General features: G+C 38.3%; 1 protein-coding gene across 2 annotated transcripts in view; it reads left to right on the top strand.

Moving 5' to 3' along the window:
* LOC147255786 (metabotropic glutamate receptor 7-like) overlaps nucleotides 1-13523 on the top strand; it is an 84098-nt gene that overhangs the window by 41722 nt on the left and 28853 nt on the right. Inside the window, exons 3-7 of one of the 2 annotated variants that reach the window (XM_086213736.1) lie at nucleotides 3807-3942; nucleotides 4512-4666; nucleotides 7107-7244; nucleotides 12260-12306; nucleotides 12403-12460. In XM_086213736.1, coding sequence (XP_086069862.1) covers nucleotides 3807-3942; nucleotides 4512-4666; nucleotides 7107-7244; nucleotides 12260-12306; nucleotides 12403-12460 — 534 coding nt within the window. Of the gene's footprint in view, nucleotides 1-3806; nucleotides 3943-4511; nucleotides 4667-7106; nucleotides 7245-12259; nucleotides 12461-13523 lie in introns of both variants that reach the window. The other variant, XM_086213735.1, reaches the window with a different exon arrangement.

A 13523-nucleotide genomic window follows, 5' to 3' on the forward strand; every position in this document is an offset into this window, starting at 1 on the left:
TAAACACAGCCTCTTACAGCTTGTTTTCTCAGATACTTTACCCACTGCTTTTTTAAAAAATATATTTGCAAACAGCAGTAAACAGACTGATATTATTATGACTCTTGAACAGCTACAGATGGGGAAAGAAATAATGTGGTTATTGACTCATCCCTTTGCAACTTGCTACAGCCATTTTATAATGTTTTGTATTCATATACAAATGGGAATTATTCCCTGTTAAGAAACACTTCCATTACCCAAGGCATCTTATCCTCAATAAACACATTAATTATTAAGTAGTGTTACTATATACACTAGATTCATTAAAAAGTTCTGGATCATGTTTGACTGGAATCAACAGAACAGAAAGTTAATATCTTAATGAACATTATGAAGAGTATAATGAACACAAATGTGAGGTAATTCACAACATGTTAAAGAAATAGAATGTAAAAGCAACATTGTTTGGTCAGTAATTTTGCTGAATCCTCTGTGCAAGATGATCCATGAGGCCTTGAGACAATGTCTGTGGCCGCCCTGTTTGAAATGTCAGATGCATTAGGAGGATTCTCACTTTACCACTTCAAGGAGAACCATCTAGCGGACTAATGCAATATGGCTGCCCATTACCCCAAGCCAAGAGTAGAATGATGGTCAGCCTGTATTGATCTCCTCTGTTTTTTTTATGCTTTTTCCCATTGCCTTTTCTCCTCGGTTGAGGAACTGTGCCATTGCACACCTTCATCCTGGCTCCCGGTGAATCTGGCAGAGATGAATCTTGTTTGTATTCTTCTGTGTCTGTCTGGACATTTGAGGAAAACCTCCCACAAAGTACCACTGTGGAATTGATTGTAGTAAGTTGCCAACACATTGCATTCTTAGATCTAGTCTGAGCTGTTAGGGGTGGGGGAAGTCTGCTAAAGTATTGCAGCAACATTCAGCAGTAGGAGGGGAATGGGGAGGCAGCCTGACGCATTGGAAAATCCTGTAAAATAGTCCATTATATTTCTGCATGACCCTTTGGCATTGAGAAGTCCCAGACTGGCTGTATGCAGATGTAGAATATGAATGTCAGCAGCACGTCAATTTGACGTGCTCCCGCCTGATCTGGCTGGGACACTGGAAGATCTGCCTTTTTGATTGTCAAGGTGATAAATATAATTTCAGCATTATGGCTCTCCCAGAGGTCTGAGTTCGGAGGATGTTGAGCAGGCATGTAGGAAGTCAAATCCATCAAGAGCCTCTAATTTAAAGGGATTTGTATTTCTCTGAGCAAAATGGCAAGGCTGGATTCCTTGGCTTCAAGTGCATTTTCATAACTGAAGGCATGAGGGATGAGAATGTATAATTGAAGCAGTTAATGCAGTTCATGACCTGTGGCACTCAGACAGATAACCAGTGAACTTCCTGGAGCCTGATGAATTCAGCCTCTGTGGTCATTCAGCTAACTTCACTGTGTCAACCAAATATGAAGTAGAAGGTAAAGCATCAAAAAAAGAACTAATAATATTAAGGAGAGGCTAAACATTTGAAAAAATAGTACACCGTACTTTTATTCTAAGCAGATACCTACAGTAGCATTTTGAGTGTTTCATGGCTAGGAAAATAACAATACAACACACGACATGAAAAACTAAAAAGAAGAGCACTACATACAAGCATAGTTCTATGAAAACACCACTGCAAGTTAGAGTAAAACATTCTTCTTTCCCTGAGCCTGACATTTATCTGTCTCACATCACAAATCTCCAGCCAAGACAGACAGCTCTCCTTTAAACCCGTTGTTTGTGTTGAGGAATCCTTCTCCTTCCAGTGACAGGTGAAGGCAGTCTGACCCACAGCACACTACTCTAGAAGTACAGATACAGCGCCCATATTTTCATCATGTCTGCCTGCCTGACTGACTGACAGATGAGATATTATGCAGCCATTCAATAATTTAGCTACCCTTGCACAAACTAGTCTGCAACCACTGGGATAACCTCAAACCTGCAGCACATTCATCTCTGGTGCTCTTTCGCTCTGAAGATGGGATCTGCTTCAAATGAATCTCCTCTTCTTCTCCTGTAGTCTGTCTGTCTTGTTGTGAATTTTTATATAGCGTACATCCGTTTCAGACTACCCTACCAAAATCACACAAGCTCATATATTCTGTTACATAATGAAGCATTTTCATAGGCTCTTGGCTTAATATGAGCTTTTTTTAAATCTCTGGAATTAATGTGTGATAACTACCTGTAGATCTATTGCCCTCTTCAAGAAAGGTGCCGCTAATACATACCAGAATTAGATGTCGAGTCAGAGTTGCTTGAAAGAGTAACCTATAAGGCCAGTATAGAAATATAAGCTTTCCGGCTGAGCTTTAATGTTGTCTCTCACAGACCCAGGCTCCTCTCCACAAATGACACCAAGCATGTTACAGTCTAACAGGATACCATAAACCCTTGAGCAACAGTTCAGCTATTGGCGAGACCTTTATTTTTCTGCCACCAGAGGTACACGGGGAATGTTGTCTGAAAGAAATATCCTTAATTCATCCCGCTGAAAAAAAAAAAAGTTACGAGGGAGTTCAGCGGTTGTCGTTTTGTTATCTCCTGCTTTTAAAAATGTCACAGTAAACCGTGACTGGAGATGTGTGATCTGCTAGCTAAAAGTTGTTTATATCTAAATGATGAGGCTGAGGAGGCTGGCAATTAGGAGATTCCTTCTATTTATCTGTCTACTCAGAGAAATTCAAACTGAAAAGGTTCTTTGGTAGGCTTTTTCAATGCTTGAGTGGGAGAAATTTTAATTGGGTAGAGCCTTCCTTTTGACTCAGGACACGGGCTGCTGCCTTTGCAGAGGCCAATAGTTACGATGTACTCTCACACAGGTGATCATAATGTTTATTTCTACTTTGATCCCTGGCTCTTTGACTCTGAACCCCCCTAACTGCACCTTGTATGGCAGCCTCCATAATCGAATGTAGGTGTGAATGGATGAATTTCATAGTGCTTTGAGTAGTGCTAAGGTGAAGAAGGTGCTATGTCAAAGGAAACCCATTTGCCTCAAGGGCTGGGTTGTCCTGTATTATTTCCGTTCTAGTTGTCAAGCAAAACTCTGTCAGTGAAAATGTTGCTCCTCGAAGGTAACAAACAACAAAGGTTAAAATAGGGCATGCAATAGCTCATATACTAATGTGAAATTCTGCCATATTTAGTAATTCACAGACACAGCAACCCATCCATTTTCTATACTGCTTATCCTTTAAGGGTCGGGGGGGTGGGGGGCTGAAGCCTATCCCAGTTGACATTGGGCGAAAGGCAGGGTAAACCCTGGACAGTTCATCAGACAGGGGCTCAGTATCTTGCTTAAGGATACAGGATACTTCAACATGGTCATCAGGGAAAGTGAAGATGGAACCAGCAACCCTTCGGTTGCTAGACGGCCACTCTACCTCTGCACCATGCAGGCCCCTGTAATCACACTTTATTATCACAATTACTAACTTTATCTTATGTACAGTTTTTAAAGATTCACAATTAATATTGATGTCCTATTTTTTATTGCTGGTGCTATCTGATACTTGAGATGTTTGCAGATCATTGCCAAAATGTAAATATATACACACAAGACTATTATTTAGACTCCATAGCAAGCGTGACAGCTTCATCACAATTTTACCATTGTTTTCAGATGTTTTCCATTTTCACATGTGCATGATTTCCATATAAAAAGGAACTATTGTAACCCTAGGCATTTTGTGTGTTTGCATACATCTGTGTATGAATGAGTGTGATAATGCCAGAGGCCTTATCATTTTTATACCCTTTTCATTGAAAAAGGTGGAATCTGCATCGCCCAGTCTTTGAAAATTCCTCACAACCCCAAGCTGGAGGATTATGACAAAGCCATCCAACAACTACTGGAAACCCACCACTCACGGGCAGTTGTCATCTTTGCCAGTGAAGAAGATATACGGTGAGTGATGCAGCACATATCTGGCTTCATCCATGCTGTTCAGGCATGTTGATGACTTGCCATGTAGAGGTCTTTAATCTTTGAGTAGCAGCTCCTGAAGACGGCTTGAGGCACAGATTTACCATGCTTACAAGAACTCTGCTACACAAACATCCCTCAAATAACACAAACAAACACAAGCATGCCTCGGAGAACTGGGAATGCTGATCACAACAAAGCAACAGAGATATTGTTCCATTTACAGCACTCTGTGAGAAATATTTAAGTAAAGAAACACACAATGAAATATTTACTACCTGTAAATTTAGAATGACGAATCCAGATATGGAAGTACAATTGAAATGTAAAATAGATGATGAATGAGGGATGTGGAGCAGAATGATTGTAAACACAGCAGTCACATTCTTACGTATGGTATTTTATTTCTTCCTTTCCTTCTCACCTGAGGAACTGAGAAAGATGGTGCTGAAATATCCCAACAACAAAAGAGCTGTGCTTTTGTGTGATAGATATTAGATTGCACACACCTATTGTTCTCACTCCCAAGTCTAACACGAATGCCCTTGCAGGGGAGTTCTCAATGCCACTAAGAGGGCCAATAAGGTGGGCCATTTCCTGTGGATTGGATCTGACAGCTGGGGGGCCAAAAGCAGCCCGATCCACCAACTTGAGGATGTAGCCGTGGGAGCAGTCACTATACTGCCCAAACGTTCCTCTATTAAAGGTATGCATACAAAACATCACAATGCACAAAAGGACATGTTTTCTGTGATTGTTTCACTTTTAGCAGGCAAACACAAAAGCCTCATTCCTAGGGAATTGCACACCAAGTACCAAACTCAGATCTCCTAGTTTACAGTCTTATCCACTGAGCTGAATCTCCTTTCAAAATATAAATCTACCAGGGTGGCAGGAAGGGGTGCAGCATTCAGACTAAAATTGTAAGGTAAATACATTTAACAAAATGGGAAAAAATGACTTGGACCTTGGGGGGCATCTGCACTTTAAAAAATAAAAAAGACACAAGAAAATGTATTTTTAAAGAGCATATAAAGCACCTGTGCTGTTGTCCATTTTGGAGCATTAAACAAGTTTTCTAAAGTTGATATGGTGATTTTTTTACATTACAGTTGCATTATGTAGAAAATGTATGGTTTATTTGGACTTGAGGAATTTAAAGGAAAATTCAAGTATTTTTTTGACACTGGTTCCTCATTTCACATGTTTAAAAATAAATAGGAAACATAACTGAATTGTAGTAATATTGAGTGAGAAGGTATGATTTATTATTTTTGGACCCTATAGAAAACTTTGGCCCCCCCAAAAAACAATAGAATAGGGCTCAGGTTGAAAATAGCAGATACTCTCAGTTAAACTCAGATACTGATCTTTATTTAATCGACAGTAAAATACAAAATACTGCTACTTTCACATTGGAATTATTTTCTTTCCAAACAACTCCCTCAAGGGAGAAGGACAGATATACAGCCAATATTTCCAAATTTCAGCAACTGACACCAAAACAATTCAAATGAATAAATAGTGCTTGAGCCAAGAGGAAAAATGTGTTTCTTTTATTTTTTTTAATTATTTGGGGGTGAACTGTCCCTTCAAGAGGAGAACTTCATAACTTAATGTTCTAATGTTCTACTTCTCATTGAATCAATCAATCCTCAGTTATATGTATGGTCTGTGGTGTTGACTACATTTGAAGTGGTATGTTATTAAGATTTTCTTTTTTCATTTACTGTTCTGGCACACTCATTTCCCCATGCCTCATCTATTTCTACTTGAGCTGGTAATTTCCCACATTCCTCAGAATGGCATTCCACAATCCTCAGAGAACAAATATGACCTTGTTGGTGCATTTGGCCATGAGTTGTACATGAACAGAATATAGTCAGTTTGATCAAATTTACAGCTCTTGTATTGTTTCAGACCCTGAAACCAATGAATATGAACTCTTTCAATTTTTAGGGTAATGCCAGACATATTCACTGGTGGTTTAGCAAATTTTCTTTCAGGCCACTTTCCATTATACATATTCTGCCTTATTAAAGTGGACAGAAGATAATTGAGAAACTGCCGTAAAGTTGGTTTTATGTCTTTTAATAATTTCTATAGTTCCTGTCATCAAATTCCAAAGGAAGTGTAGTTTATATTCTAAATTTTACGATTACATGTCCTTACTGCTGAAGCAGCCTCAGAAATAGAATTATCTCAGCATGGACCATCTATTTTAATTTATGACTGGTGTCACGATCCTAATAAGCATTCATTGGTACAATCAAAAAAAGTATTTATGAAGCTTTCCTTAATTAAGGGAGGTCCAGCCAAGACAAATGGCCACTCTTGGGGCAGCAAGAATATTATTAATCCAGCATGCATCGTCGATGATCTTTTGAAAAGAAAATCAGCTGAGACATTCCACTCTGATTAGCTATTATCACATCTTTCCATGGCTCATCTGATATGATGCAAAGAGAGAGAGCAGAAAAACAGAGGTAGGGAATTGAAAATATGAATGTAAGATAAATATCCAGAGAGAACATTATGCTTCTGTAACGAAAAGTTTGTAGGACCCATCTTACATTTGAGATTTATTTGTGGATTCAGTCAGCTAAGTTCCTTACCCCCCGGTGGGTATTAAAGTTACACAAACAAAAGAGCAACATTCAGCACACAAGCTTGCTTTTTCCTTTGTTGCTGTAAGTTATCTCTCCTCAAGCTAATGCTTCAAACAGATATCTAAAGCCCAGTTTCCAGTTATTATTCACATTTAGTTAATAGATCTTTCTTTCAATCTATCTCAGTTTGATTTTATGAAGAGAAGAAAACATGTTCAGTACCTACAGGATGTTGCAGCCAGAGGCAACAGGCTATGGTACCATTTACAGTCCCTACGTTATTTATCATGCATCCTGTTTTTTAATTAATGCCATTTCCTAGATGAAAAAAAAAGTCATTAAAGCTCCATGGGGCTTGAGATGAAGAGAACCCGCCATGGTCAAATTTTGATGAAGTGGTGCTTGCTAGTTTGCTTCCAACACCTAGAGGCCAGCACCAGCACACTGCTGCACAGGTTTTGCTTCATTTCCTTTAGGTTGGAATTGGTTGCTAATTGGTCCGGAACTGAGCCATGCTCTTCTTTCCTCTATTTCCAGGTTTTGATGAATACTTTACAGACCTCACCCTCCAGAACAATCGCAGGAATGTGTGGTTTGCTGAGTTTTGGGAGGAAAACTTTGACTGTAGGCTGCTTAGTGCCTCCAAAAGAGAGGATACCAGCCGTAAATGCACAGGTACATTCTGACATGAACACATTTGTACATTTTACACTCTTAGATTATGCATTTATTTAACTTGATGTGACTTTAACTTTTTGTTCAAATTAAAAGGTGAAGATATTCAGCTGTTCTTATTGCAGTCAGAACATCCAACATCAGGTGTTCGTGCCCATCAGGAGCAAGACTTAAAGAGTTTATTACTGGAATAATAATGCATCATGTGTCTTAGTCATACTTCAGTTGATATCCTGTGATGCTTCAATCCCTTTTCCCTCTATTCCCTTGTGAAAAAGCGGCTTGTCTCTCCTTTTTCACTAGACTTTCAATTATCTTTTTTTTGTGTGATGGATAATTAATTCTAATCAATTATTGCCGGTAATATAATTGCCTGGATGAAAATAGTTTGGTTCAAGTAGTTTTCATTTTGTGTACCGGATGTGCTGTTAAAAAGGTCATCACTCTGTGTCTTTGTTATTACATCTTTTCTTATTTCAACATTTTGGCCTGTTATCAAGAGTGATGGCATCATTTTGTCATCACTGATTCCGTGTTACTTTTACCTAAACAACACTCTACACAGTAGTTTGAACATACCGATCTCGTCTCAACATTTCCATGGACAGAAGAATAACAGAGCAGTGTTTACAACAGTTTTAATAAATAAGACACAATGAAAAGATAAGTGCAAAAAATTTATATTATCAAAGTGTTCACATCGCAGGCATTTTGATTCATGAACATAGGGTTTGTCAGCTACCTCCGAGTAGAAAGTCCAACCTCAGCAGTGGTTCCAGTTGACATTCCTAAAGAGGGACTTGGAAATTCCCATGTCCAAGTTTGATATGAATAGACCATAAGTCCTCCTGGTTGTGTGACTCTGTGGCCAGAATTTGAGGTTGGGATCCCTTCTCATCGTGAATATGTGTAAACTTAATGATTTCTGATCCAAAAATATGTTTCATATCAACATTGTGGATAGATGTACTTTATATCCATGTTCACAACATAGAATGAAAATTCCTCTTGAAACATAATGATGCATATGTCATTATTGGCTGCTGGCATAGAAAACTCTTGGTATAAGGTATATAAAGTTGCAGCTTGGTTTGAGGTTTGAGAAACATATTTATTTCAATGGGACACAGATTGCAGTCTTGTGATTTAATGTCCAGTGTTTGCTGGACCAATTTCCACCTTTTAAATTTGATTTTACTTGGTTTGGAAAAGTACACAATTCCAGGATCTATTCAGGCCACTGGACCAGTGAGGCACTGTACTGTTGAGATGAGGGAAGAGGGGTGAAACTGTGATGAGTACCATACCACATAGGTGGTGCACTCATTACTGTGTACAGTTTGTGTGACAATAGAGAGTTGGGATGTCAACAGGAACAGGAACAGGAAACCAAAGTCTGAGATGTTGGGCCTCCCTTTAGTCAAGGCATGGACTAAGGTTCTTCCCATATATTACTTAAAGTTTAATTAGGGCCTGAGCCAGAAGCTGCTTCAGGCCTGAATGCCTTTATAGGATAATTATTTAATTAATTATTGTTATTGGACCCCTTGTAGAAAGAAAAAAAAAACAGCCTAATATTGCTATTTTATGTAACTTCAGAGTATACAAAATTCCCCCAAAGACCCCCTGGGGAGGCCCACCTCACATTTTGAAAACCGACGATCTAGACTCTCTTTGGAAGTATTCTATTGGTTTAGCTAACCCAACTGAGCTGTAGCTTAATGACACCAGCCATATTGTTTGAGCTTAAGAGTTGAGCCCTGCAGCTGTGTCTGGAGCCCATCCTATCTAAAACTACCATGAGAAAGTAGAAAGCGTTTTAACTGCTCTTCTGGGACACAAAAGGATTGTAGTTCCTGAGCGGTGCTGGAAGTTGATGACACCACTGACAAAACAGAGTAGTAGACATCTCTTTTGGCAACAAGGAGCAATGTTAACATTAGTAAAATAAACCATGCATTAAGTGCAGTTATTGAAGACATAAACTCAAGGACAGCAAATAAATGACAAGGTATAAACTAGCAGAGTCTTGATGGAAACACGTTTGCCATCTTGCAACTGGATTTGGAAAGTGATTGCATCATGTCTTGTTGACTGAAAGAAGTTGTCTGGCCATTATTCTGCCATCTCACAGTTAATCTAGATTGGAAGGGTTTGGCAATAACTGCAATGCTCAACTCTGGATTTTAGAGGTATGGATGGTCTTATTATGATACCTGGACTGATAATAGTAACCTTGTGAGAGGGCTGGAGCATGACCCAAGACAGAGCTCATGACACCTTATTGTGAATCCAAAACATGGGGAAGGTACAAAATATGTTTTTAGCTTTCGTAAACAGTGCAATATGGGTGATTTCCTTATTGAATATAAGGGGCTAGCGTGGGTAGACACAAGGTAGGCACATGTTTTGAATTTTTTTTTTTAACCAAAATTGTCACCCTTCATACATCATGTTTTACTGGAATGCAGTCCAATATGCCATATTTGAAACAATGTGACTTTCTAAGCAAAAGCCTCACATATTTTGATGCTCCATGTAAATAGGAGTAACCTCCAACCTCCCAATAGTCTCGGGTGTTGAGTGAGATAAGGATTTCAGGAATGGAAAACATTGTCAGTATTTCAGGACTGCTTTTTGTCAATCTATCTTACTGACTCATGTTTTTGAAAGAACACTGTTATTTCAAAGGAAATGTTGTCTGTGGTGAATTTCTCTGTTTCTGTTTCTACCAGCAGGATTACATCAAAAACTCTGAGGCTGATTTTCACCAAACTTGATCGAACCTATGAAACTTTGATGTACATTCATATCTGGGCAACCAGCTGGAAATGCTGTTTTTTGTCCTTAGACAAAATATAGTCCTCTTAGCGTCAGCCAAATCTGTCTCGAAATATGTAAAAACGCCTTGAGAATTTGATGATGGGTTACCATGAATTCTGAGTTCTTGATAAGTGGTGTTACTGTGACAAGGCAGCCAAATTCCACCGTAGAACATTGAAATGTAATAACAAGACTCATCATGGCCAGATCATGCAGAGGGCCATCTCATCATTGCTTGCAGCTTTAATCAGACCCTGATAAAAAAACAGCCAGGCAGCAGAGGCTCGCATTGACAGAGATATGTGTTCTCTAAGCACTTTGTAGTTTCACCTTGTGTTCCTTTGAGTTATGAGCGAGAGTCCTGCCTCTCATATGTTAATGTGGGGCCAGTCCACCCTAGTTAAGAACACATCGCTGTTGCTCTCATTTATATCTAATATACTCAAACATAATCAAACCTCAAGCCATGATTTATATTATGCACTTGCAAATAGATTAAAAAAAATGTCCATTTTCATTGACTTCAAAGAATATATTACATGGAACTTTCAAAGTGCACTATTGGGTTTTAATTTTTTTCCAATCAATATTTTTTTTAAATAAATATCTCTTTTTGCTCATGCCTGTGACCCTACTTCCCCAAAATCACCCTTGAAGGTTTTTGGTGCCAAATAACATCTTCCCTTTAAATGAAGTAGCAGCACTAAACCCAGTCACCTTTATAGCTCAGCAGCACTAAATGAACTGAGAGTCCACTTTATTTGGAAATTATAGTGAAAATGACAGACAGCTGAATATTACTGCTCATGCACTTAATCTGTTTTAATACTATCTTTGTGGTAGCTTTAATGATAGTGTTGTTGCTAACAGTGATGCTTGCATTACCTAAAATCAGCCTGCCAACATTTTGACAAGCATTGCACTGCATTTATTATCTACGTGGGTGATGTCTGTTATGTTGGATGCTGAATTAATATTGCTTGCATTTGCAGAAGATGGTGATGACAGTGTGACACAAATGACTCTTTACAACAGGGTTTTATTTCCTTTATAATCTTCTGTTTGGTGTATTTCATCATGCGACAGAAACAGAAGATGCTTGTTCACATTGTGAGCCCAACAAACCCTGTGTGAAATTACTGTAAATGTCTTTTTTATTTTCTTCAATCCCACTGAAAATGACTTTTATTCCTATGAAGCCTGTACAACTGTCTTGATATTGTTTTTTCATCCCTCAACTCAAGCTTTATTTATGAAAGCTGAATACTAACAGGAGGCTTCAGCATTCAAAGCATGTCCATTCAGCACCCTCTGCAGAACTCATAGAAGCAAAAACCTTACGCATAGCCTGAAATTTATGTTAAGTTCTGACAAATGGAATGAAACATCTGCACAGATTGCTTTTGACCTCTGTCAGTTTTACAAGTCTCCTGTCTTATACTGAATGGATCCTGTTAACATCTCTGGATCCTCTGCTGAACTCTTGAGATGAACTATAAACAGCTATCACTTGGGAGAAAATTGTCTTACATTCATCATTATTATTGTCTTGATGGGGCATTCCTGAACATCGTAATTATGATAATAATAATAATGAGGATGATATGGTTATTAGAAGTAATCATATTTCTGTTATAATTGTCAAGTGATTTCACAACTGCCTACGTCTTCCCACAAGTTTGAAATAATAAATAGAACTACAAAAATCCAACAGAGCTCATGCTTCATGTATTCAAGCAGCGTATCAGCAGCATGAGGCAAAACCTTTACAGCAACCCATAGTGAAAGGGCAGTACACTGGGAGGAGGATATAAAGGAATATGAAGGGTCTGTAGAGGACAGTGTTTCTAAAGTTCACACTGATCTTAATCACCTTGCAGATGGGACAAATGAGGTACAGTCTTCTCAGCCTATTACTTTGTAATATACCACAGAAATTCTATCAGCTGTATTGGTCACAAACACTTATTCTCGCAGTTCAGCTCAACATTTGTCAATTCTTAGGAATAAAATGCATCATCTTATTTGCCACACTTTCCCTTTAGGTGTAAATCCTACATAAAAACAGTAAATCTTAACAAACTGGTAGAAAATTGTAAATAAAGCTTGAGATGATGAAGATGATGATAATGATAAGGACGATAAACTTGTGGTGTATTTGATTATTAATCTACTTTGTTGTCTTCCCTCAGGCCGGGAACGCATTGGGATCAACTCCAAGTATGAGCAGGAAGGGAAGGTGCAGTTTGTGATTGACGCGGTGTACGCCATGGCCCACGCTCTTCACAACATGCAAAGGGATTTGTGTCCTGATCATCCTGGCATTTGTCCACAGATGGAGTCTGCGGAAGGGAAAACTCTGCTGAAGTACATACGTAACACCAGCTTCAATGGTAAGTGATACATTGGAAAAGATACATTTTACACAATCTGTGATTGTAAAAATTAAATTAGACATCTGATGACTTAAGGTAGAGAATTTTTGGACTTGTTGGTCATGTGACAGGTTGACTTACCTCGAGCTAATGAAGGAGATAAATCTTGAAAATCGATTGATCATTAAAATATTAACAACTTCCAGGATAAATGTAAATCGAGAGCTACTGTATGGCTATATACAAAAGTACATAAGGATGACTTACTACAGAACAAACTTAAATATAGCTGTAATACATCTGTATGTACTGACTTTCTCATAAATATTTGTGAACCATCATACTGAACATTTCTTCATGAGTTGCTGTGACTTAAAAATGTGTTTTTCCTGTTGTCCCTACGGTTGAATGATTAATTTATTGTGTGCAGACTATTTACACTTGACCACAATGGCTGTTTTCTCATACATCTGCTGAACGGGGAGTTTCTCTTTACTCAAATCAAAGACAGAAGGATTTGTGACATCATAATTAGGAAATCATCAATCAAGTTTCATGTGTGGTTAGCTAAAATATTGATTTCATCAAAACAGATTTTAATGTATCAAGAGAGGCTGCTGCTGCACATTAAAACTACATAATTCTGCTTTAATACAAGTGAGGTGATTCAGGGTTGTCCTTGCTGAAAATTGTTAAGTTGTCTTACCAATCAGCAGCACCAATGTAAAATATTTTGTAAATAAATTGTTTTGAAAATGAGAACATAGCACCCCGAGGGATCACGGTTTCAGACAAAACATAGGCAAATAGTTAATCAATGTATACCAACCTCTGAGTTTTATGGTTCAAATGAAGATGCTTGTGGGCCTGCTGCATCTTAAATTTGCTTTCATGCACAGTTCAAAGGACCACAAAAGTTTCTTGATCTGTGTAATATTTTGGGTCTATTTGATATATCATGGATCCATCTAGAGCTTGAACCTCTACATTATTCAGTACCCTACAGAGAGTGAAGTGGGATATGCTTCACATTTAATCGCAAATGGCTATTAATGACAACTGCTCTGAAATTCAACAGTGA

The sequence above is a fragment of the Aulostomus chinensis genome, chromosome 9 (genome assembly GCF_037954235.1).
Source record: "Aulostomus chinensis isolate RoL2024-O1b breed Wild chromosome 9, RoL_Achi_v1.0, whole genome shotgun sequence".
Classification (NCBI taxonomy): Eukaryota; Metazoa; Chordata; class Actinopteri; order Syngnathiformes; family Aulostomidae; genus Aulostomus; species Aulostomus chinensis.